General features: G+C 36.0%; 2 protein-coding genes across 2 annotated transcripts in view; one reads left to right on the top strand and one right to left on the bottom strand.

Annotated features, from left to right (window-relative positions):
- Cenpp (centromere protein P) overlaps positions 1–26,087 on the bottom strand; it is a 176,937-nt gene that overhangs the window by 127,274 nt on the left and 23,576 nt on the right. The window lies entirely within an intron of this gene.
- Ogn (osteoglycin) lies at positions 5,975–23,342 on the top strand. The gene is made up of 7 exons (XM_034510788.2): positions 5,975–6,118; positions 7,103–7,349; positions 9,317–9,410; positions 15,504–15,662; positions 18,078–18,280; positions 21,022–21,117; positions 22,855–23,342. Exons 2-7 carry the CDS (start codon positions 7,176–7,178, stop codon positions 23,023–23,025), a joined length of 897 nt encoding a protein of 298 aa, XP_034366679.1. The 5' UTR covers positions 5,975–6,118; positions 7,103–7,175; the 3' UTR covers positions 23,026–23,342.

Here is a 26,087-nt window from a genome sequence, read left to right as displayed (position 1 = left end):
CAACTAATTTCTGGACTGAGCTTGGTGAAGCAGCTACTTCAGGAAGAAGTGGTATTGAGATGTGGCAGAAACTGACTAGCAAAAGTAGATTATAGATTATAGATTAATGTAAAAAAGTAATTTAATTAAACCCTTACACAGTTAAAAAGTAAAAATTCTCAATTTTGTTAAGTCTGAAGATTATTTCCTTCTAAATTAACAAAATACACTTTTAACTTTAAGAAAAACCCAAACTATACATTTGGCTACTGAAAAAAAAAAAAAGAAGAAAAAATTTGGTATTAGATACATGGGTATGAAACCTTTTAAGTCTTCACTTCTAAGTTGAGTAACTTTGAATGACTGATTATTCAGCCACTCTAAACCTTACCTGTCCTCATTGTTAAGAAAGACAATTCTTGTAAGGCTGCTGGAAGGCTATAGAGGCATATGGACTACAGGTGCTCAGAGTAACTTCCTCAGCAAAAGTCTGGGTACTACACACTGCAGGGATAGCTGTGGCTTTCTCATAGCAGAGACCACAGAGAACGGAGCCAGCATCTGAGACCCTTCCAGCACTGTATTCATATAAAAGGTTAGTATTAGACACAAGACACTAAGGGTTTCATTAAGGTTCTTAAGTCCAATATCTGGTGACAAACAAAAGCAATCACACTTCCAGATGGCCCACCAGGTTGAGACAGCAGGCTTCCTTCCATTTTCCTCACAAGGCTTCTTCCCTTCCTACAGGGCAACCAATCTCCTCCCACCTAGTATAAAGAACAGCTTTAGTTTGCTCAGGTTCCTCCCTTCAAAGACATTCAAGTAAACTGTGTCACAAAGTCCCTCCTGCTCAAAACCAAGAGGATGTAGGTCTATAAATATTTATCATTAGTAGGACTTAGAAATGATACAGTGAATTCAAACAAATCTAAGGATTTCTCATTAAACACAAAGAAATAAAAACTTTAACATTTTTCCTCAGAGAAACTAATGAAGCATTTTCTTTATTTTATATAGCACAGCAATTACCTGTATCAATTGACTTGGTAATTATAATAGGAAAAAAAAACCATGAACATGTACTCATAACCCGGGGGAAAGGGGTGGGTGAAAAAAAAATATATCTTAAAACGCTAAACTGCTGGTAAGCACTAAGAAAACATGCATATCACAAAATTCCAAGATTAGACAACAAAAATAAACACATTTAGCTTTTAGAAAGGAAACAAGAGTAAAAGACCCTTCAGAAATATGCTCAGATGCCGTTGTCGGGAATATCTAGCCTGTGTGTAAATATTACTTGAGGCATACAGTTTTAACTTACTCCTCAACTTAATGACTACTAAACTAAAATACAGATGCATGTGTATCATATAACACATTTAATCAGTTCTAGGAGTGAGAAAAGCATAAAGGGAAGACAGAAAAAAAAAATCCTCTTCTCTTCTATAGACTTTTTGTGTTATAAAGAATTCCTATGTCCCCAAGGATGGCTGGAACTAAATTCCTGGTTTCCTGATTCCAAACACATGTTTTCCCTTCTAAATCTTGAAAATAAAGTAAAAGAGCAGCTGGAAACAAGATTAGAACATAACAGCTCGAAGTCCCAAGACTCTTTCATGCTCTAATATCCTACAAGGATCTCATGCTAGCTGAAGTAACTGTACTTCGTATAATTAACTAAGCACTGTCAGAAATAGCATGGCACCATGCACACTTCTTTCATCACTGGAAGTGTTCAGGCTGTGAGTATATTAGACACTAAAAGAAAAAAATAAAATCACAGATAAAATATTAGAAAAAAAGCATGAACTCATCCTTCCATTGCACCATAACCCACTTCCCTTGTTGGTAACGTACTTACACTCTCATCTCTTTCATGTGAACAAGAGATCTATGTTCACGTAAACACATGAGATTTAAGACAGCAGCCTGCTATAAATTCTCAGAATGTTGGATTTAAAAAGTCTTAAGTATTTAGTAACTCACTAGTTCTCACAGGCAGTTTTAAAATATAGCTTATTTTTTACTTATATTTGTGAGTAAACATCCAAGCGCCTGCCACATAGTGCCCGAGGGAGTCAGACGAGGGAGCGGGACCCCTGGAGTTGGAGTTATAGGGGCTGTGATCTGCTCCAGTTGAATGTTATGATCCCTTGGAAGAGCATTAAGTACTCTTAACTGCTAAATCATCTCTCTAGCAGCAAGAAGCTTGTTGACCCATCTGATAGCTATAGTATATAGCTAGGTGATAGCTAGCTTTTAGGTGGTTTTTAAAAAAGGCTTTTGTTTGATTTTGTATTTTTTAAAAGTTTCTTTAGAATTTTTAATAGTTTTAAAAAACATTTATTTGTCTATCTATCTATCTATCTATCTATCTATTTATCTATCTATTTATTTATTGTATATGAATATATGAGTATGGCATTGGATCCCATTACAGATGATTGTGAGCCACCATGTGGTTGCTGGGAATTGAACTCAGGACCTCTGGAAGAGCAGTCAGTCCTCTTAACCACTAAGGCATCCCTCCAGACCTTGTTTTGTAATTCTGGAGACAGGCTCTCATTATGTAGCCTTGGCCAACCTAGAATCAAACAAACAAACAAACAAACAATAACAACAAACCTGCCTGGCTCTGCCTCCCAAGCACTAGGGTTAAAGACAGGCTCTACCATGACTGACATTTAGCAGTGTCAGGAGATTTGTTTGTTTTTCAACTGGGGGCTACTGCTACTTGCATCTAACTAGTAGGGAGACAAAGTACTTACAAACACACTCAGTGCTCATACAATAGCCCACAACAAAGAACTATCAGGTTCAAAGTATCAACAATACAGAGGTCAAAGAACTCTACAGCCAATTGGAATATAGTTCAGTAGGTATAGAAACTGAGCCTCCTTGAAACTGAAGAGATGGGTTGGGGGTTAAAAGCACTTGTTACTCTTCCAGAAGACCCATGTTCAATTCCCAACTCCATGTAGAGGCTCATGACTTTAACTCCAGTTCCGGGGGATCTGACCCTCTCTCTTCTGAACTCTTTGAGTATCAAGCTTGTAGGTGGTACAGAGATACACATGCAGGCAAAATATCTATCACATAAGCTTGAGGGCGGGGAGGAAGTGGCAACTGAGGTAATCAAAGCTTAGACCTCAGAGAAGTATTCTAATTCTAAACCACAGTTTCCTACGAAGTCAGGTGATAATATTGAAGATGGAGAAAATAGCAACTCACTGAATTGTTATGTTTTGTTAGTGTTTCCATTGCTATGAAGAGACACCATGACCAAGGCAACCCTTATAAAGGACATTTAACTGGGGTTGGCTTACAGGTTCAGAGGTTCAGTCCATTATCATCATAGAGGGAAACATGGCAGTGTCCAAGAAGGCATGGCACTGGAGATGAGAGTTCTACATCTTGTTCTGAAGGCAACCAGGAGAAGACTGTCTTTCAGGGAACTAGGAGGAAGATCTCAAAACCCACCTTATAGTGATACACTTCTTCCAACAAGGCCATACCTACTCCAACAAGGTCACACCTCCTAATAGTGCCATTTCCTGGGCCATGCATATTTAAATCACCACATGGTTTCTGTTAGTATATCTTCTGTGTTTGTCTGTCTCTGTCTGTCTCTCCCCACCTCCTTCTCTCCTTGTAGAAACCCCTTTGTTCTTCAACTTAATTTCCTTTTTCTTTGCTACGCCCCTTGTTTTTTGATTGTTCTTTCTTTCTTTCTTTCTTTCTTTCTTTCTTTCTTTCCTTTCTTTCTTTCTTCCTTCCTTCCTTTCTCTCTCTCTCTCTCTCTCTCTCTCTCTCTCTCTCTCTGTCTTTCTTTCTTTCTGTCTTTCTTTCTTTTTTGAGATAAGGTCTCACTATGTAGTCTTGACTAGCCTAGAACTATGTAGATCAGGCTGGCTCAAAGAGCTCTGCCTGTGTTGGTCTCCTGCATTCTGGGATTAATGGTAAGCCTGGCATCTGTTTTTAAGAGCATGGTCTCAAATAGTTTGACTAGCTTAGAACTCACTAAGTAGTGAACAACCTTGAACTTCTGATCCTTCTGTGTCTACCTCACAAGCACTAAGGTTACATATGGGTGCCACTACAATAGTCTTATGATAGATGGCAATGGGACTCAGGGCTTCTTGAATATTAGGCAAAGCCTCTAAGAACTGAGCTACACGTTAGCCTGGAAATTCAATTCCACTTAGCACAATTTTAGTTGCCTACTGCTGAGAAACAATTAGGTGGAAGAAGCACAGACTCATGAGGCACCCTTGAAAAAATAAAGCCCCTCTAAGGCATCAAAGTTACTGCAACAGGGTTACCTAAACAAATGTCATAGAGTAAATTCTTACAGGATAGAATGTTTGTTCTAAAGCATTCAGCAGCTTTCATATTTAATAGGGAAAGTTAAGGAATTTTCTACCAGAATGTAACATTTCTTTCTGAAATGAAAAACAACCTCAGCTTCAAACAGTTCTATAGGCAACTGTATATAAGGGCTTTGGCTTTCCCTACAGAATGGCTGAACTTGGCTTTATCTTCCCAGAAGTGATTATATTATCTTTGTTCTGTCTTTGTTGATGAGACTGGTCATACACAATAGTTTTAGTTTTAGATTAACCATGCCAGAAAGACCATTTACAGAATTTAGGGTCGGGGTTTAGGCTATGCAGAATTACTCAGCTGAAGAGTCAGTTCAACCAAGCATACTCTAAACTCTGTTCCATCATCTCTGTGCTTGGTTTTTATTTAGAACTCTGTTCTAGGTCAGCCACAACCATTGGTTGAACTTTCTTTAGTGACTTCTTATTCCTTATTGAACTGTGTTCAATTCTCTGCAAGAACAAGTGCTCTACACTGCTGAGCTATCTCTCCAGTACCCATGTTCTATTTTAAATATTTATCCATGTTTTGCTTTAAGAAAAAGAATTGTGACTACTAAAGTGCCAAAGAGTAATAAAAATAAAAGGAATTTTTTTTGGGGGGGGGGAAGGAAGGGGGAAAGAGGTATGTAATCCAGGCTAGCCACGAACTCTTCATCCTCTGTCTCTCATTCTCAAGAGTTAAGATTAGAAGTATTTGAGTCTTTAAAGATGCTTACATGATATCTATGCTACCACTTCAGTTTTGTTTTGTTTTTGTTCGTTTGCTTGCTTGCTTTTTTAAGACATGGTCTCATTAAATAGCTTTGGATGTCCTGGAACTCACTGTGTAGACTGGAATAACAAATCCACCTGCCTATGGTTCCTGGGTGCTGGGATTAAAGGTGTTCACCACTACACTCCCTACTTTAGTTTTTCAAAATTGAATATAAATTTCATTCAGTAAAAATTTTTGCTATTACAAAATTGTGGGATCAAACTTCTTTTTAAAAGTATTTCACAAACCTATGAACTAAAATAATGGAATTTAAAACCAAAGGACAGCCAGGCGGTGGAGGCAAACATCTTTAATCCCAGCACTCAGGAGGCAGAGGCAGGTAGATCTCTGAGTCCAAGGCCAGCCTGTTCTGTAAAGTGAGTTCCAAGACAGCCAAGGCTACAACTTGAATGACCCCCCCCCCAAGAAAAACAACAATGACAACAACCCTAAAGCACAAATCTATAATATCATTTGTTTTAAAACTTACTTTATATATAAATTTGTAATGTATTCATTATAGTTTGGGAACAAAATCCTTAGTTCTCATTAAATTAAAAACAAAGACTATGCTCAGTTTCGTGTTTTATTTGATTTAAAAGTGTCTTCTATACCAGAAAAAGAACAAAAATAAAGGCCTGATTTTAAAAAGATTTATAAACTAATATTCACTAAAAGATTCATGCAAAAAATAAAAGGGATCCAGATTGTAGTATAATGCAGCTGCCCTGGTGCCGCAGTTTCAAATATCCTCAGCACATTCTCTCGTGTAATACCCTTCATTTCACCCCGAGAAGGAATGTTGGCAAAGATTTCCACCACATGGAATCTGCTGTTGAATTCCACATGGGATTTAAGCTGTTGGGTCCTGAGACTTTATTCAGCAGTTTGAAACAATTCCACAGCTTTGCTCATTCCCTCTCCCACTTGGGACTAATGCACAGACATGAACACCTATTGAGGAAAACCACAAGAACTTCAACCAGATACTACGGTAGGCTTGTTTTTCACATGTTAATTTAAATATTATGTATTAAAGTATGATTCTAAAAATATTAATAAATGTAAAGTCATCTGTAGTGTAAGTTTCATTTTCATTGAAGAATTAATTTCTAAAACATTTTCATACATTATTTTATGTAAGACAGATGTAGATTAAAACTAGAAGCAGAAAAAGTTACAGACCCATTTTATTCTGAAATCTCAACCACTGGATTTTTGACAAACTGGCATCTATAAATGCAGCATCAGCACCTTTAAGTGAATCTGTTTGTAGTTTTTAAAGTCTGAAGTGTGTATTCAGCAGCTAAAATTCACTGATGTGCCTCAAAGAATCTTTCCAGTACATTCTCCAAAAGTTCCTCGCTTAAAGTTTTATTAAATTACCCCAGTCTGAAGTGGTATTAGTGACGTTTTCATATTTTAAGCTTAAAAAAGCAACATTACTAACTAGTAACAATCTGTTAAATTTATAAAACTAGAAAGATTAAATGTTTTCCCCCTATATTCTATACCCCTGAAAGTGTTAATGTCTACTTTTTATGATGTTAAACCTAAGGTTTAAGTTTTAAGCCTTTTCTCAGAACTGCTTCTCTTACATCAATATGAATCAAGACTTCCTTTAAAGCAGCAATGCTGAAATATGATATTTTTAACTCACATGACACAAGATCATGGATCTTTGTATTAACTATTCATACTGCAGGTACCCTGAGAAGATTTTGACTGCATACAAGTATCCCTACTCAAGGCATTTGACATTTAATAAACTTACCGGCAGTTTTAAAATTGTTGATGGATAAGAAATAAAACTACTTTCTGAATTTTTCAGAATCTTCACTGGCACATAAAACACTGTATCTAATTAAGGACCACTAAGGGTTAAACACTTGCTCTCTAGCCCCTACTGCATGCATCTTGCCAAAATATCCTCCAAGCTTTTAAATACTGCTTCCATGGTCTACATTCTTACTTTCAGGGAAAAAAGAGTTCTGTTCCACAGTCATCAGGTCAGTAGTTTCCTAACTTCCAGTCACCTTGCGTCTGCTGCAATGAAGACTGTGCACTCAATGCTTCTCCTGCTGCTCTTCGTGCCTCTGATACAGCCAACACCACAGACGCAGCTGGACTCACACGTTAACTATGAGTATGGAACAGACAATTCTGAAGAAACCAAATTTAGCCAGGATTATGAAGAGAAATACCTGGATGGGAAAAGTATTAAGGTATTTTATTTCTACTTTAAATTTATATTCTAAAATGATACCCATTTAAATGCATGCTTTTCCCCTTAAATTCAATATTTGGTAAGTTCAGAAGGAGAAGGGCACTTTAAAATTTAAAGTAATTATATTTTTAAAGTATGCATGATTCCCAAATTAATAATTAGTAACTATGATAAACAAAAGTATCTAGAGAAAATCTAAGTTTTGAATTAAAATTTAAGAGACATTAGACTTTAAGGTAATCTCTGATAGCTGAAATTTATATTAAATAATATTACATAATATCCCATAGTTGTATGTTATATTGTCTCAAAAATAAATTAGGAAAAGATGTATTATCAGCTTATGTTTATAGAATTCAGAAAACTCCAGTCCTAGGAAATGAATGTAAGAATACTTACTGGCTATGCATGCCAATCACATAGAGTACCAACAAATAAAAAACTCCTTACTACAGGGATTTAGCTTTAATCACATTTCCACTCTACCAATTTGTACCAAGGATTTGTAATGACATGTCACTAAATTATGGCTTTTATACACCTCATCACTAACATCCAACCTTCAGGGCAAAGTAATTAGTGTGTGTGTGTGTGTGTGTGTGTGTGTGTGTGTGTGATGTTAACAAAGCATAAAACTAAGTGCTGCCCACTGTGTGTCATGCACGCACACAGTGGAAAATTAGAGTCAGATACATAATAATATCCACTACTTTAAAAGTTCTTTTTTACTACAAATCAGATGGTGAAGATTTTCAGATTAACCAGTCCAAACTTTTTTCCCCTCCTAACTTACAATGAGCCAATGTTAATGCTATGGTTTCTTTTTACCAAGGGAACAAGTTAAGAGGCTAGTATTATTTCTACTCAAGGTTAAGACAAAACAGACCGGTATCTCCAGAAACAGCTTAAGTTAAAAAGCAAAACAATGAAACAAAAAAGGTCATAACCTATTGTCTAACTGGAATGATCTGAGTCTATTAACCAAATGCAAGATACTTTCAAAATTCCTTGAATTTTAAAGCTTTCTGGTTAATTACATGGAGCTTTAAGCAGTTTTTCATCAATATAAATGTGTGGACCAGTATTTGTGTGAACTTAGTGGGGGAAGAGTGACATGTTTACACATGGAAATGAGGGCAAGGTCCCAGTGCCCAGAGATAACATGGAGCCATAAACAGAAAAAAAAAAAAAAAAAGAAGAATGAATAGGTCCCCATGTAATAAATTACAGTCTACTAGCAGAATACACATTGTCTGAAAAGAGTACAGACGGCAAGTGATAATCCCCAGTTATATAGTGTTAACAGCCTACGCCAATGGCCTGGTCAGGTGAAGAAGCTAGAATATAAGGGATCCATCCTAAGGTCAAGGCAGGAAAGCATCCAGCTCATGAAAGAAACTATACTGTCGCTCAGAAGAGTGGGAAAGTAAAAAAAAAAGAAGAAATTAGTTCATATGAAAAACTATAAAGAATAGTTTCATGTTCGAAAAACTCATTCCCATTCAGAGAATTATCACTGTTAATAATACCAAGTACTGAGTTCAGCCAACCAAAACAAAGAATTTTAAAAGGTGGATTCTTTACTCAGGATTTACTCAGGAATTCATATTCTACCTAGAGTATTTACAGTGTGGTTTAATGAATAAAAAAATGAAATTGTGTATAAAATCTAACAGAGTGCTGAGATACAGCACTGCTGAGGTACAACTGCAAGATAAAGTCTCTTGCAGCCATAGATCCCCTGAGCCCACATGGTGGAAAGAACTGACTATTACAAGTTGTCCTTTGTCCAATATGTGTGTTACATACATACATACATACATACATACAAAATACATATACATAAAACAAAATCTTAACTAAATACTTCTAACTGTGACTAAGAGAAATGTTTGTGATCCTTCTGTTTTACAGTCAGACTTGTGACTTATCACATCTGATAACAAACTTCTACTTTTACAATAGGAAAAAGAAACTATGATAATTCCTGATGAGAAAAGTATTCAGTTACAAAACGATGAAGTTATACCATCATTACCCACCAAGAAAGAAAATGATGGTAAGTATGAACAATCTATCATCTAGTATATTTGAAAAGTATCATTTTAAAATACAAAAAATTTTGTTCTTTGTAGTTATCAAAACTTGCCTTAAGATATAGTAAACTATAAACTGAAATTCCATCTCCAATGGTAAAGTCTACAGTTCTCTGCGATCTGCACATCACCGAGCATTTCACACTGAGTGAAATCTGTGGACCAGAATGTTCAAGAACATTCAACACTTTGTCTAAACCTAAACTTAGAAAACTTAAGTTTCTGTCCATATAAAAACAATTCAAAAGCCAGGCATGATATCATACAGCTTTATTAATCCCAGCACTCGGGAGACAAAGGCAGACAGATCTCAGAAATCTAAATCAGTATTAGACAAAGCAAGTTTCAGGCTAGCAAAGTCTACATAGCAAGACATCTCAAAAATAAACAAATCAAAAAATACTTAAAGATTATTTTTCAAATACAATCAATAGCCTTAGGATGAGGTAAATACAATACAATTAATTACTATCTTTACGAAACTTACAGAAGCTGGGATGTTGACAGTGTTTGCATGAGGCTCTAAATTCAATGACTAGTAGTTTAAAAAGCAGCAAGCAAAAAAGAAAAGCAAAAAGGAGAAAAAATTCTACACAACTAACTACAAAGTCTGCTCCTATGAAAACAATAGAAAATTATAGTAAAATAACAAAGCACAAGCCATACTTGATAGTTCCTGTGTTTGATTTATTCCTGTTATGTGACATAATCTGGTCTCACATGAGAACATGAAAATACCCACCCATTCCTATCCTGCTACAGTAACATTAAAATGAACCAAAACCAGAAAATACATCCTAAAACAGACTCGAATAATTAGAAAGACATCCTTTTTTTTTTTTTTTTTTTTTTTTTTTTTTTGGATAGGATGATCCAATACCATAAAGATATTATTCTCTAAATTCAGAAAGTATAGACGATCCCACTACAATTACTAAATTTTGATAATGCTTAGAAAGTTGAGTCCAAAAAACATATACATACATATATAGAAAAATGCAAAAATACATGTGAAAACACTGAACAAGTGCCAGATAAAATATACCATGTTTTAAAAAGCTCTTAAAAAGTGCATGAATAATACCATTGACACAGATTATAAAGATTGGATATGTATAGAAACACAAAGACATTGAGTATAAAGTTAAAGCATCGAAAAGTACTCAAGCACTCAATCACCAAGAGAGAAGTATTTTAAATAAACTGAGTCTAGGAGAACTACATAGCCATTTGGAGAGAGATAAATTAGACCCATATTTCATAAAACAAAAGAAAAATAAACTTAAGAAAGATTAGGGGTCTGCATGTGTAAGATATCACCTTGCAAGCATAAGTAGGCAGTCTGGTAGTGAGGTGGCTCAAAATCCAGATGTTTTAAATAGAATTTTTTTTAAATTACTCAATAAAATTACAAAAAGGCCACTTTTGCATAAAGCAAAAGGCAACCAAAATGGGAAGGATATTTGTAATATATTATAAAGATATAATATCTCCAATTTATAAAGAATTCATAAATTGAAGAAAAGAAACTGAACAAAAACACATCTGAGATCCAGTAACATGGCAAAGGGCCAAGTCCTGACTATCTGAGATGAATCCCAGGTCCTACATGTTGGACAGAACAAACTTTGCAACTTGTACTCCAAGCTCCACACATGTGACAAAGCAAGCACAAATGTTCATGCACATACACACAAAACAAACACACAATAAGATTTTAATTAAAAAATTAAGAATACACTTGGAAAATGGGCAAAAGTTATGAAGACCATTAAAATAATTTTAAAGTGACACTAAATATATGAAAAAAATGTTCAATATCAATTTTCATTAAAAAACAAAAGAGAAAAATTACACTGACATTCCACCCCTACTTAACCTGTTTGATAAAAATGAAGACAAGGGCTGGAAAGATGGCTCAGCAGTTAAGAGTACTGACTGCTTTTCAAGGGGACTGGGGTTAATTTCCAGCACCCTTATGGCATCCCACAATTGTCTGTAACTCCTGTTCCAGGGGATCTGACACACTACACAGGCATATATGCAGTCAAAACACCAACATACATTTGAAACAAACAAACAAACAAAGACAGTATACCAAAATATTCCATAGTCAAAGAGGTATAATAACAAATATTTTAATATACTGTAAGCAGAAATACGAATTAGTACAACACTTCTAGACAGGTATTTGGCAATATTTAACAAAATCAAAATCGATGTACTTGTTTTTTTGGCAGGGCTTGTGATTCAAATGGAGGCCAACTCTGTGCTAGAAGCACTACTATTGAGCTACAGCCTTAGCCTCATATTTTCTTTTGACAGAGTCATCACACTTTAGGATCTTACCCTGAAGACCCATACCTAAAATAAAAAAGTAAAATCACTAAAGCACTATTGGTAATTATAAAATACTGCAAATAACCCAACAGCCCAAACAGTGCACAAACAATGGTACATCCACATAAGGAGACACAATAGAGCGACAAAAGGACAGAGACAAGGCTAGGGGTGTAGCTCAATTGGTAAAGTGCTTGCTTAGCATGCAGGAAACTTTCGGTTTAATGGCCCGCACCCCATAACATTGTTAACAGTAGTACATGTTTGCAATCTCAGAACATGAGAGGTGGAAGCAAGAGGATCAGAAATCCAACATCATTCTCGTCATTCTCTGTCATATAGCGTTTTAAACCAGCCAGGCCCTGTTATCTAACAATAACAACAACAGCCAAGCTCAAAACCACAAAAAACAAATGACAACAACAAAACAAACAAAGCAAAATAGAAGAGCAAACAAAAAAGAATGAGGGCAACCTGTGCAGACATGGAGTGATTTCCAACATACAAGTGTGTGAAAGAAGTAAACCCTAACAGCAGGTCTCTCCCATGCTGCCCTCCATAGAGAATACAAGGAGTAAGAGCTGACCTGTGGGCTGGTGAGATGGCTCAGTGGTTAAGAGCATGGACTGCTCTTCTGGAGGTCCTGAGTTCAAATCCCAGCAACCACATGGTGGCTCACAACCATCTGTAATGAGATCTGATGCCCTCTTATTGGGTGTCTGAAGACAGCTACAGTGTACATACATATAATAAATAAATAAGAAATAAATATTAAAAAAAAAAAAAGAGCTGACCTGTAGCTATTCATTCTTGTGAAAAGAAATGCAGAAGAGGCGATACTCTAAAAACTGACAAGGGCTGAGGATTTGGCTAAGTGGAGGAACACTTGCCTAGCATGTATAGGACTCTGGGTTAAATCTAGAGATTTAAAAACCAAAAAACCAAAACCGCACAGGCCAGTTGCACCAAGGAAACAAGTGAGAGAAGAAAGGGAAAACTGAATGGGCTGAAGAACAGGAGTGTATAGTTTTGGTGTAGGCTTCATTTTTTTTTTTTTTTAGAACAATGCTGTTTCACAGAAGCAAACAAATTTTAAATATTTAAATAAAGTCAGTAAAGATAAACTTATTTAAAAGAAATAGAAATACAAACATTAAAACTGGGAGTGGGGAGGCCTGGCAGTGGGGGTGGTAAGGACATCCTCTTGGGGACAGCTGGAAGAATGGGATGAGGAACTGTGAGAGGGTGGACCAGGAGGGGGGAAACGACTGGACTGTAAAAAATAAATAAATAAAAGTAATAATAATAATAAACCATAGCTAATTGTATTTAGAATTAACATAACACAGTAATGGAGAAAAAACTAATCCAACTAAATCTTAAACACAGTATCTGACTATAAATCTTGAAGCTAAAGAAAAGCAAATCAGAAACAGCCATGTCTTATTTAGACAACAACTGGGCTAGTGAGATGGATCAATAGCTAAGGGCACCTGTGTCAAGCCTTTTATCCTCAGCGTGATTCCAAGAAACCACAGATGGAGAAGATAGCCAACACCCCAAATTGTCATCTGACTCCCCACTTCTGTGTCCACATGTGTGTGGATGCAAACGTAACACACACAAAATGCTTTTTAAAGTACTGTAAAAACGAGACAGGGCTACATTGTGTTTTATACTATACATTAGGTGATTTTAACAAATATAAACATCATAAACAACTTATACATACTATACATCCTAGGCCATAAAGTGTGAGTGTGTCTGAGTGTGCATAAGTGGGTGTGGGTATTAAGACTATCTCACTGCTCTTAGGGGTGTGAAGAAAAAAAAGTAAGACTAAATTAAACACAAGAGATGCTGTACATGCAAGATGACAATGCTGCTGTGCCAATTTACAGAAAACTTCTTTTAAGTCCCACACTCTAAAACAATCTCTAAATAGTATGTGTGTGTGTATACACACACACACACACACACACACATGCTAGTAAGTCAATTGTTTATTATCATTACCAAATAGTACACTATAGTTTTGCTTTACTTTAGGAAACTGGCAATGCAACAAGTCTGCATACCTAGCATCAACACACATACACAGACACGAATATGTGCGCACACAAAAAGACACATGAGCAATACACTGCATGTGACTTTCTGACAACCATAATGTCACTTGGGTAATACAAAATTTTCAGTTACATTAAATCTGTAACCACTGCCATGTATTAAACTTGTCATTAGTCAAAATAACATTACATGGCCATGACTATACTAAATTCCAGTAGGTACGTTTATATTCACAGTGTGCTATAGGATAATATTAAAAGTACTTAGTTTGTGTTCTAGACTGAGTGAGCATGCTATAGTTAATGAGAGCCTTATTTTCAATGTTACAGAAGATCATCATAAACAGAGAAAGGCAGAAGGCTAGAAAAAACACCTTGGAGCTGGATTAGAACAGAGATATGGATGGATGGATGGATGGATGGATGGATAGGATAGATAGATAAGATAGACAGACAGACAGACAGACAGACAGGGAGAGGGAGGGAGGGAGAGAGAGAGAGAGAGAGAGAGAGAGAGAGAGAGAGAGAAGTCTACCTTGTGTTTTCACCTCTGGTGTCTGTGCTAATATGCTATACATTTACACATACATGAGTATATACATATGCACACTTACACATATATGAATACATATGTGTGTTTGTGTGTGTTGTATGGATACATGTACAGTATTTTCAGATTAAAAATGCATATACTTATATTTCTTCACCTTATCGAAAGAATGAAAGAATCTTCAGCAAAGAGACTCCAAGATTACTGAGCATTCTCTGTACCTAGTCTTTAATTTCTAACACCATTCTCCACTGAGAGACAGTGAAAAGATTGTAAATTTTAGGACTGGGGTAGGGAAAAGCAAGATGGGTTTGGAATATCATGAGATGTTGCCAATAAGTTTGATCATAAATAATAATGTGTATACTTAATTTAATTTTAAAGTATTCACATAAATATATATGTGTATATGTATATATATATGTATGTATGTATGTATAAAACTACTGAAAGAGTAAAATCAAAACAGTGAATTGAAAAAGAAGAAAGTCAGATAGTTTTACTACCTGACATAAAATCAAAGACATATTATAAAAGCATAGGAATCAAGATACTAACATGTTATTGGCATAAACATTTCTTTTAAAGATCAATGGAGGGCCAGTGATCTGGCCTGCCTTAGCACTTGCCACCAGACTTCCAATGGTATATGTTCAATCCCTGGAACTCATTGGTGGAAGGAAAGAAATTACTCCTAGTAGCTTTCTGACCTCCACAAGCATGAATGTTAGAGTCCAGAAATACTCTTCTATTTTATGTGTTTGCTGACAAAGTGTTGGCAATTCAATGAAGAAAAGAGTAATTTTTTCAAAAGCACCAATAGAATAAAATAATCTTGAGTATTCCTGATATATACTTAAGAGTCAATAAACAAACAAACAAACAAATAAGTAACAAGTGATAAGATATTTGACCATAGACTTTAAGTAAAATTTTGATGAATTATCAAGCACAATACAGGCTGTTGGTTGCCATAATTATCTTTCCTGATATCACCAATGATTCCATAAGCTATCTTTTCAAATCACAGCATTCATTATAACAATAATTTTACCATCTGATGACAAATATGCTTCCAATTGTGTCCCCTCATTCAGAGATGCCCACATGCCTGCTGTGTGTGTGTTTAAGCGGCTCTGTCTACTGTGAGGAAGTTGACATTGATGCTGTCCCACCACTGCCAAAGGAATCAGCTTATCTTTATGCACGATTCAACAAAATTAAAAAGCTGACTGCCAAGGATTTTGCAGATATGCGTAAGTTTAAAATATAAAGGCCCAAGTTTCTGTGTATTTTTCACTTACTATATATAAGGGCAGCACTATTGGAGCACTCAAGTATACAACATACACTTTATAAAAATCACTTTTTTTTCTTACTACAGGAATCTCCTTTCCATAGACTTCTGTGGTCATTCTTTCCTGGTGATTTTTTGCTACTCCATCTTACATAGGTATTGTCTCAAGACACACAGTGCTTAGGTGGGAGGCAGGGTCAGAGCAACCAGGATGCTTCTCCAGCTAACTAGCTGGTCTATTTCCACTTTCACCATAAACACACAAACTTCTTTTGTTTTCCTTTTTATTGTTTATTACTTTTTTTATTCTTTTCTTTGTTTTCTTTTGTCCTTGAACTCAATATACATTAGAGGACATTGTTCTGGAACTCCTCCCCTCCTGCCTTCACTTTCCATGTGCTAGGATTACAAGCTCCTGGCGCCTGTAACTAAACCTGGGTACATTTAAAAAATATCTGGAGAGAGAGCTGATGAGATGACTCGGTGTTTAAGAGTGTTTTCTGCTCTCCCAGGACCTCATCTGGACTCCATAGTCACCTGCATTCACATATGCACTTACTAACACAGATAAAAACATGTATACATAATTAGCAATCTTTTAAAAAAAAAAACAGCTGGAGAACAACTTTTAAAATACCAACACCAAGCTGTATTCATTACCATGAAAAGGAACCACCCTTCTTAGATGATCCAATGGAGACAGTTCTGGAACAGTGGCGATGAACATGGTTAACTCTGCCAGAGCATTAGCAATCAGCCATTTGGGGCTCTAACAAACCTTAACTGAAGTAAGGTGTGGTCAGCACACCACTAAGGCCTCTTTCTGCAGTACCAAGTCCCAGTCCTGGATTACTCATTCCTTGTCAGCTTTCTAGATTCCTAAGTCAAATGTTTCTAAACATTTGTAACACAACCAAGTAACATACTGGCTTTACTACCTTTTACTTGTTTACTGGAAGTATAGCAGTAGAGTCCACAATGTGCCCTACATTAAGCAAGTGCTCTCTACCACTGTGTCACGTGCATGGCTTCTTTATTTCTACATTCAGGGGATTAAGCCTAATTGGATTCATGCTGCCACTAATAAGTCTAAGTTGGTCCTTATTATCTGTAGATCCCATATTGGCAAATTCACTTTTCTGGACATGCAGCTCAGTGCTAGAGCACTTACCTAGCACATATGAAGGTGTGGACTCAATCCCCAGTATGTTTACGATCATTAGCAGAAATTCACAGAACAACAATAAAACTGAGGTATGCAAAATACGTTTCCAACTAAGGTATAACAAGGCAAAGCTGTATGTAGCCATGTCTCATTCAGCACATCTGGCATCATGTTTTTTCAGTTTTCTGCTTTCTATTGGAAATGCTGGTTCAAATGGCAACAAGCATAGTGCCGAGGTGCCACCTAGAATTTCAAAATGCAGGGCAGCAATGATGAGCCTATGCACAAAATGCCAAGTGTCAGATCAATTTCACTCAAGCATGAGTTATATCAATGTTCATGAACCCAAAGGGTATATTAAACTATCTTTAAACAAACATATACATAAAGCAAGGTTCATATTAATTGGTTGGCAAAAACAAGTGAGCAGAAGCTCAAGAGTACCGGCCTCTGGAATTCTCCTAGAAGCAAACTTCTGTATTCACTAATTCGGTGTTATATCAACTTCTGAGAAAATAGCTACTATGAATGAAATGAAACTATATCCTAACCATCTCAGCCTAAGCTGTCCCCCAAAAGAGGGAGAGACAAACAGAATGAATGAATGAATGAGTGAGTCAGTCTCTCAGTCTATATCATGTTGACAATCAGAATATATTTTTGTCTTTCTTTTTCTTAACTAAGAAGGTATAGACAAATTAATATAATGTACCCACAATTATAATGCAACATGCGGACAAAAATTTAAAATAACAATTACATGCCTAAATCCAATTAACCAAAATTACTCCCTATGATGTGCAGTAAGAATTTCTTTTGATATGTTTGGATAGAAAGACTATGAACTGTAAGATTCCTTCTGAACCATACATTCCAAGACCACAGTTAGAAAAAGTATGCACAGAAAGACTCAGTATTCAACAAAACTTTACTTATGGGCTGACTATATGTGACTATAGCTCAGGGGTAGAGTGCTTGCCTACCAAGCATGAAGCCTCTGGCTCAGTAGCCAGCACCTCATGAAAGCACAGCTGTACCAGGCTGTAGGTCAGATAATCAACACTGCAAGACAAACTTGACTGAGTTACTAACTGCAAATACTATTCTAGGCTCTGAACAGAGACTTAGGGCCTTGAATGGTCTGTTAAATGTTTTTCTTCAGTTTACACAATGAGATCCTAGCATATTTTTATATTTATTTCCCTCAAGCTAACCTAAGAAGACTTGATTTTACGGGAAATTTGATAGAAGACATAGAAGATAGTACTTTTTCAAAACTTTCTCTGTTAGAAGAACTTACGCTTGCCGAAAACCAACTACTAAGACTTCCAGTTCTTCCTCCAAAGCTTACTTTACTTAATGCCAAATACAACAAAATCAAGAGTAAAGGAATTAAAGCAAACACATTCAAAGTAAGTATTTGATAGTATGACTAAACACAGTATCTGTGATTATATTTTAAGTCTTTATTACATTTATTTATTGTGTGTGCTTATTTATTTTGTGTGCTGGCTCATACCAGGTACACCTATAGAGGGCCAAGGATAACTTGTGGAAGTTATTCTCTCGTTCCATCATATGGGTCCTGGGGCTGGAACTCAGGTCATCAAGCTTGGCAGCAACATGTTAATAGCTAAGGCATCTCACTAACCCAGTGATAATATTTTTACATTGATGCTTCCCCCACCCCAATCTGCTCCTGTACTACTGTGGAGGTTTATTTCTGTACAGCACAATAAGAAGTAAAGACAGCTGTAGCTGGCATTTATCCAGACCAATATTTTCAGAACTTGTAACAGAATGACATATATTCCACAAGGGAACACTGGGTTAATATATATGTATGTATGGCTGGTGGTATTCCTTGGTGGTAAAAAAATATCCTTAAGCATGATTGAGGCCCTAAGGTCAACCCCCAGCACCAAACAAAATCAAACAAGCATTGTATGTATACCATAGCATATATCATATAAAGACAGAAAAACATGTGTTTTCTATTAATAGTGAAGGAACATTTTTGTATTTGAAAGTAAACATTACTAGCTCATTGCTTTAAAAAGATTTGTACTGTTCCTATTAACCAGGAATAGCCAATATCTCTTATATTTAACTCTAGTGGATAACATAGCAGTGTTCCTCAAAGAAGAAATCAAATAATTCCAAAAGAATAAAAAATGCTATTTGAAGTTGAAAAACGTAATAACATCAGTCCAGAACTTTCATAGCTATGATATAACCACTTTCTGTCCTAGAAGGTTACCTCAGGCAAAAGCAGGAGATATTCAAGCTACTGTTGGAAGAAGAAACCTTATTCAAAAGGCAAGATGGCAGGCATAGTGGAGCATGACATAGGGAAGAGGATCTTTCTAACCTTTATGGCTAGCATGGTCTACATAGCAAGTTCCAGTCAGTCAGGGCTATACAGTGAAACACTATCTCAAAAATAAAAACAACAATGATGACAAAGACAAGATCTCACACACTTACAATTGCAACTACCCACGAGCTCAGGCAGGAGGATCTGAAGTTTAAGACTAGTTTAGGCAATGTCACAAGATTAGACAAACCCAAACTTAACAAATTCTAATTTATGCTAGTTTATATAATCACACAAATATCTCATCCATTCACAACTGCCTGTTTAAAAATATTTCCAAATTAGGCAGTAGTAGTGAATGCCTTTAATCCCAGCACTTGGGAGGCAGAGGCAGGTGGATCTCTGACTTTGATGCCAGCCTCCAGGACAGCCAGGACTACACAGAGAAACTTTATCTCAAAACACATGTGCACACACACAATTTTTTAAATTTAATTTTGTAATCTAGAGAAATTAATTTAAGTAGGTAAGTTTCTGAATAACTAGCAGGCCACAGAATTTTTAGAGCAGGATGTGGTGCAACTCCTTGTAGTCCAAACTACTTGGAAAGGTAAAGCATTTAAGACCAACAGGTGAAAGTAAGGTAAAGATAGGATGACCATACTCAGAAAGAAGGAAGGAAGGAAGGAAGGAAGGAAGGAAGGAAGGAAGGCTGGCTGGCTGGCTGGCTGACTGGCTGATTGGCTAGTTTAAATATTTTGCGTTATACGAAAGAGATACTGGACAAGTTGGTGTGGAAATGATAAAACTGTCTACTTAACTGAATGCCCTAGGGCTTCAATAACTACTAGTAAAGTCAGACTACTATAATTCATATAAAAGCAGCCCTGGAAGGATAGTTAGTTGGTGTTCATATAGTAGAGAGTAGAATGTTTAAGAAAGGATAAAAGGATATGGAGATGGCTCAGAAGGAAAGGGTGCTTGCTGTCAAGCTTGACACCCAGGTCAAACATGCAAACAGAGAACCAACTGCTGTGGGCTGTCCTCTAACTTACAACATGTGCACTATGGCTTACACATATACACATATACATAATTTCTTAAAAATTGTAAAACTAAAAGTTCAAAATAATAGAAAAGAATTAGCAAGTGGGGCATAGTAGATGATGGCTGTAATCCTGATACTTGGGAAACTGAAGGAGCACCATAAATTTTAGAATAGTTTAAGATACATGGTGGAACACCCTCACACACACAAATCATAAAACCTGCATAGTAGCACACAATGCATATAAAGATCAAGAGTAATGTCAAAAAAAATTACATTCTGAAATAACAGCCTACAATCATATACAACTTACTGATTATAAAAAAACATTCCAACATAAATCCCTCATGGGAAAACATGTGTCGTGTAAATTACATGTTTGATGAATTGCTTTGGGAAAGCAATGTCTTGCTAAGCACAATCTCTTAGTAGTAGCCATTTCTATAGAAATAGGAAGAGCGTCAATGGGAAGTCTAAAACCTTGAAAGATTCAGCCAATCTTACACACAGGTACTCCCTAAACAGACTTCAAAGACTGAGTATTCAGGATGAGATGAGTGGAATGAATGATCAGAGAAACATGCAGTATACAACAGAACTCTGCTAGGTATCATAATGTCTGAAAACCAAAACACACTACTAATGAGGCCAAAAACAGTAACAAACTAGTATTCCAATATTGTTACTACTGAAATGTGCACACATCAACACTGTTTTTAAAGTATATGTTGTTTAAGTAATGTGAAAGAATGCACAGTCCTAAGTAACATTCAAATTTTTTTTTATAGAAACTGAATAAACTCTCTTTTCTCTATTTGGACCACAATGATCTGGAATCTGTGCCTCCTAATTTACCAGAAAGTCTACGTGTAATTCACCTTCAGGTACAACTGGCTTTTGCACAATAACTAGCTTTAGCAAACTATGGGCCATTTTTATTACTCATCAAGAAATTTACTCATTTATATGTCAATTATGGTTACATCACTAAAGCAGTGTGATCACTTAATGCCTATATAAGGACTGCAGTTCCACTCAAAGTAGACCAGTCTAGGAAGCATAAAGTCTGCTCTTTTGGGTTTTTTTCAATTATTTCCTCATTTCATGTGCATGGGTGCTTTGCCTGCATGTATGTCTATGTGAGGATCTCAGAGTCCCTGGAACTGGAGTTACTGACCTCTATGAGCTGCCATATGGGCACTGGGAATTGAAGCCTGGTCCTGTGGAAGAGCTGCTGAGTCATCACTCCAGCCTGCAAAGTCTGTTCTTAAACAGAATCCATCTTTGGGCACCTCCTAGCCAGTCTGTTGTGGCTTTAGGTAATGCCTCACACACAGCAGGCAGGTAGGCAGGTGTTCTAGTACTGAGCATTTTAGTTTAAAATTTTTTTCTTTATGGCATTCTTTAGCTCCTTATTCCTCAGGCTGAAACTGACTGGGCTGAGGAAAGGATGGGCATCAGGCAGTCACTGTTACTGTCTACATAATTGGGACCCTGAGATCTTAGGTAGATGTTGAAGGCAAAACCACAGAGCATGATCTCACAAGGCCATGTGGTCACATTAAATTCAAGAGAGGTGAGTGGTTTTTTTTTCTGACACCACCTGTGACATACAATGTGTGGTGTTTTCTAAATACTAACCAATTCTCCTACACCAGCTGGGTATTGTAAATTCAGTTCTGATAACACTGAGTCTAAGGAGATGATGTAAATCCACAATTCAGTCTGACAACACTGTTTCTACTGCAGGTACAGTCCAAAGCATGTATTTGTTTGTCTCTTCCCCTATATTGCAGTTTTCTAGAGCGGTACTATGAGTTACTTTATTATCATAATTCAAAATTATGAAAGAGGGAAATAAAAACCAACTAAAGATACTCTTAACATCCAAGAATTTCCTAGGAGTTCATTTCTCTGTGTCCAAATCTGTGCTGGCTTCCAGAACCAGGATTCCTCTCAGGCCTGGGGAAGCGGAAGAGGCACAGATGGAGGCTAAATCAACTGGGTAACCGGCCAGCACCTGACACAGGCGCTGTGTATCTCCAAGTTATCTCGAACACAGATTTAAAGATCACTGATTTTTGCTTTCTTCCCCAAATAGCAGTGAACCCAAAGTTTTGATTTGTGCTACTTTTTCCACTTAGAGGTGAACATATGCTTTTGGAGACCTTGTAGCTTGTTTTATAGGAGAGCATCAAGTGGGAATTGCCAAAGTGAGGAAAAAGTAAAAAAACAAGAAAAGGTTGATTCTCAGCAACACAAGAATTTCAACTTACTCTTTTTCATGTCTTTAAGGAGTATTTAAGCACACAGTACCATTTTGAGTTAACACTTTAGAATAGGATACTCTCTCTAAGCTTGAATGTTTCTATTTATATTCCAAACAGGATTAAATGGATGCAATTCTGAGTAATAACAAGTAAACTATTATTTCAAAACAATACTATACACTTAAAAATATGTTCAGGTTGCAAAAGAGGGTGTCATCACCATGAACTAATATTTTTAAAAAACATTTTTAAAAGGTTACATTATTGGCAAAATATCTTTATATGACACTATTGTATAATGTACAGAAAGTTGGTTTTAGACTTCTGAATATTTTTCCTTTTGTTTTTCAGTTTAACAGCATATCGTCAATTACAGATGATACATTCTGCAAGGCTAATGACACTCGTTACATTCGGGAGCGAATTGAAGAGATTCGCCTGGAGGGAAATCCAATTGCTCTGGGAAAGCATCCAAACAGTTTTATCTGCTTAAAAAGATTACCTATAGGGTCATACTTTTAACCACCATCAATGCAGCTTATAATCTAAAGTACATGTACCTAATGTCTAAAGGAACATAAACATTAGTTTAACATTATCATTTTATCTCACTATGATGGAATTCTATGTTTAAACAAAATGTCCAAAATTCTTATACGTAATTACAAAAATAATCCAGCCTGAATCTCTTAGTTCAAAACAAAATAATGTAAAATTAAACAGCATTCCCAATTTCCTTGTGGTTATACAGACTGCCATCTAAACAGCATGCTCTTATACAAACACTTGCTTGAGATATGCCATTCCCATGACTAATGAAGTAAGAGAATTCCAAGAAACTTTTAACTGTTTGTCTTTTTTTAACATTTACTGCATCTCAACAGCATTTAAGACAGATGTTCCAAAACCTGTGCAAAGCCAAGTGTGGCCAATGACCTTCCACCAACTGTATGATCCGTTGGCATTCTCTGTAGAGCAGAAACATCCTTTCTGTCGAGGCAGCTACTTCACTGTATTTCCTCACTCAGCCTAAGGAAAGGGGAGCCACATGTAGGCAAACCTTTCCAGAGAAAGTAAAATTTTTCTCTTTGGTACAGAGCCAATTTAGAAAAGTTCAATTTTCTGCTTTGAGTTCACATGGATAGTCTTTAGTCAATTACTTAAAAAAAACTTTGCAGGAAAAAAGTAAATTCCTGCCCATTTCTCAAAGATTAATGAGGTTCCTTCACTTAAAGATTTGATGCTCCAACGGTCGGTAGTATAGGGGCTTTCCAGGTGTTCAGCGGTCTCTATAAATTGGCTAAGTTTTAGAAGCTATGCTTAGTGCTTCCCATAATTTCAATTAACTCAGTCATTCTGGATTTCTGACGGGGTTGAAGACCTATAGTCTCATAGCCAATCCTGGCTATTTACTTTGAGAGAAAAGATCTGAATGGATGGTTTTCAGCTGACATTCATTCTAAAGCCAAGAAAAAAGCCAGGTTCAAAACTAAGTGTTTTAGTTAGGAGAGATGACAGAGGGTCTGGTTTGTCAACAAAATGATGGACTGGGAATTAGGACTATCTTGTACCTCACTGGTACAATTAGGAATAATTATGCTCTAACTGTATTTTGAGAGAAAAGTTTTATTTTAACAGGAAGAGTGATATGTAGGAGGAGCTAAGGGGGAAGGAATACAGAGAGGAAAAGACGGAGTAAGGAGAGGAGAAGATGAAGGAGAGGAGAAGCTAGGTGATGAGAGAGAAAAAGAGAGAGAAAGAGGAGGGGCCATGGAGGCAGATGTTCATGTGTCTCCACCAGTCAAAGATAGTTGATATATCTAGGTTGGGTATTGGGTTACACTTCTGATTGAGCATTACCAAACTTATAAAGCCTTTGATTAACATTTTAAAAAAATTGCATAAAAGCAAAAAGGAAAAGGGGGCTTGGGATAGGAGTTTTCTAGGGAGGGAAAATGGGGAAAGGGGATGGCATCTGAAATGTAAATAAAATATAAAATAAAAAAAAGAATGGAAAAAATTCTCAAATATGAAATAACTGTAAACTTTTTCACAGTATAGGAATTTGTTCAAACATAAGAAATGAAAACAAAGTCTATTTTGTTGTGCTGTGTGCAGTTTCACCTGTACCAACTGAATATTCCCAATTCTAGCCCAAGAGCACCATTTCTCAATGGTCATGATTTCCAGATACATGTAATAGTGAAAACCCAATCTCCAGTCTAATAGTGATAACTGAACAATTCAGACCAAAATTAAGCTTCAGAGAAAAGTACAAAGCCCACTCACAGATATTAGTCTACATATTACTTTGGAGTTGAATACAAAATGATCAGTGTTTTAGAAATATTCATCTTTTATATATAAAAGTACCAATATCATTCCCATTATAAGTTATACATTAGTCTCTACATGTTCATCCTAGAACATTCATTTTAAGCATTTGGTTGTTTTCTTCCAACCCAGACTGACTGCTCTCTCATCTGTTAAGACTGACCTGAGATGAAACTTTTCATTAAAGCATCTGTGATCTGTCAGGCCACAACTATTACTCTAGCAATGTCTAATAGCATGTTCATTCTTATAAGTTAATTAGAGTAACTTATCCCACTGTATCGTTTTGTGAGCATGCCTCATTTTTTCTGTGACTAAATGCTCACCAAGAGCATAGAACACAGTTCTACCTTTATGACTTAATAGCATATGTGAGTTAAATATACATAAACATTGTAAAATCTATCCAAATAGAAAGGTTCTGTTTATATGGAAAAAAAATTAGCATAATCTTGAATAAGTCAACTTAAATAAATCAACAGAAATAAAGCGGCAAGATTGAGAATGGACAAGGTTCTGGTATGCCTATTAATTTTCTTGCTTTTACAAAAACAAAACTGAATGCATCTAAACATGCATACAAGCACACATAGTTTGGTATTTTCGAGGTATATGTTATTCTGGGGACTGAACACAGTGTCTTGTTCATGCTATACAAGATCACTGACCTAAATCCCTAGCCTTCTATATTCTTCATTTAATAAAATTTAATGAGAAAATACCATAAAATAATTATAAGATAAAATTTCAAAGTTAAAAGCAATGGTTTAGGTAAAACAATTGGAAGAAAGAACATTGGTAAAAATTGTAAATTATAGAATTTACTTAAATAACTTGGGATTCCTAGGTAAAATAATTTGAGTATAGATAGTTTATATCTTATATTGAAAAATAACAATAAGATCCAGAATGAAGCAAGGAAAAAATAAAAGTAAAATTACTCTTGATTCCACTCTATTATATAGGTGTTTCATTCTTGACAAATTTAACTCAAGAAAGTCTTAAAATAAAAAAAAAAAAAAAAAAGAAAGAAAATTCATACCAAGATTGGAAAAGATATGGTTCAGGGATTAAGAGAACCTACTGCTCTTGCAAAGGATGCAAGTTTGGTATCAATACTAACAACTCCAGTACCAGGGAATTCAATACTCTCCTCCACTGGCAATGCACACATGTGGTGTACTTACAAAGTGCAGTAAAACACTTACACACATAAGATAAAAATGAGATCTTGAAAAAATTATTTATAC

Source organism: Arvicanthis niloticus, chromosome 8 (assembly GCF_011762505.2).
Source record: "Arvicanthis niloticus isolate mArvNil1 chromosome 8, mArvNil1.pat.X, whole genome shotgun sequence".
Taxonomy (NCBI): domain Eukaryota; kingdom Metazoa; phylum Chordata; class Mammalia; order Rodentia; family Muridae; genus Arvicanthis; species Arvicanthis niloticus.
The sequence above is the reverse complement of the archived record's forward strand: the minus strand, read 5'-3'. Positions and strand labels throughout refer to the sequence as shown.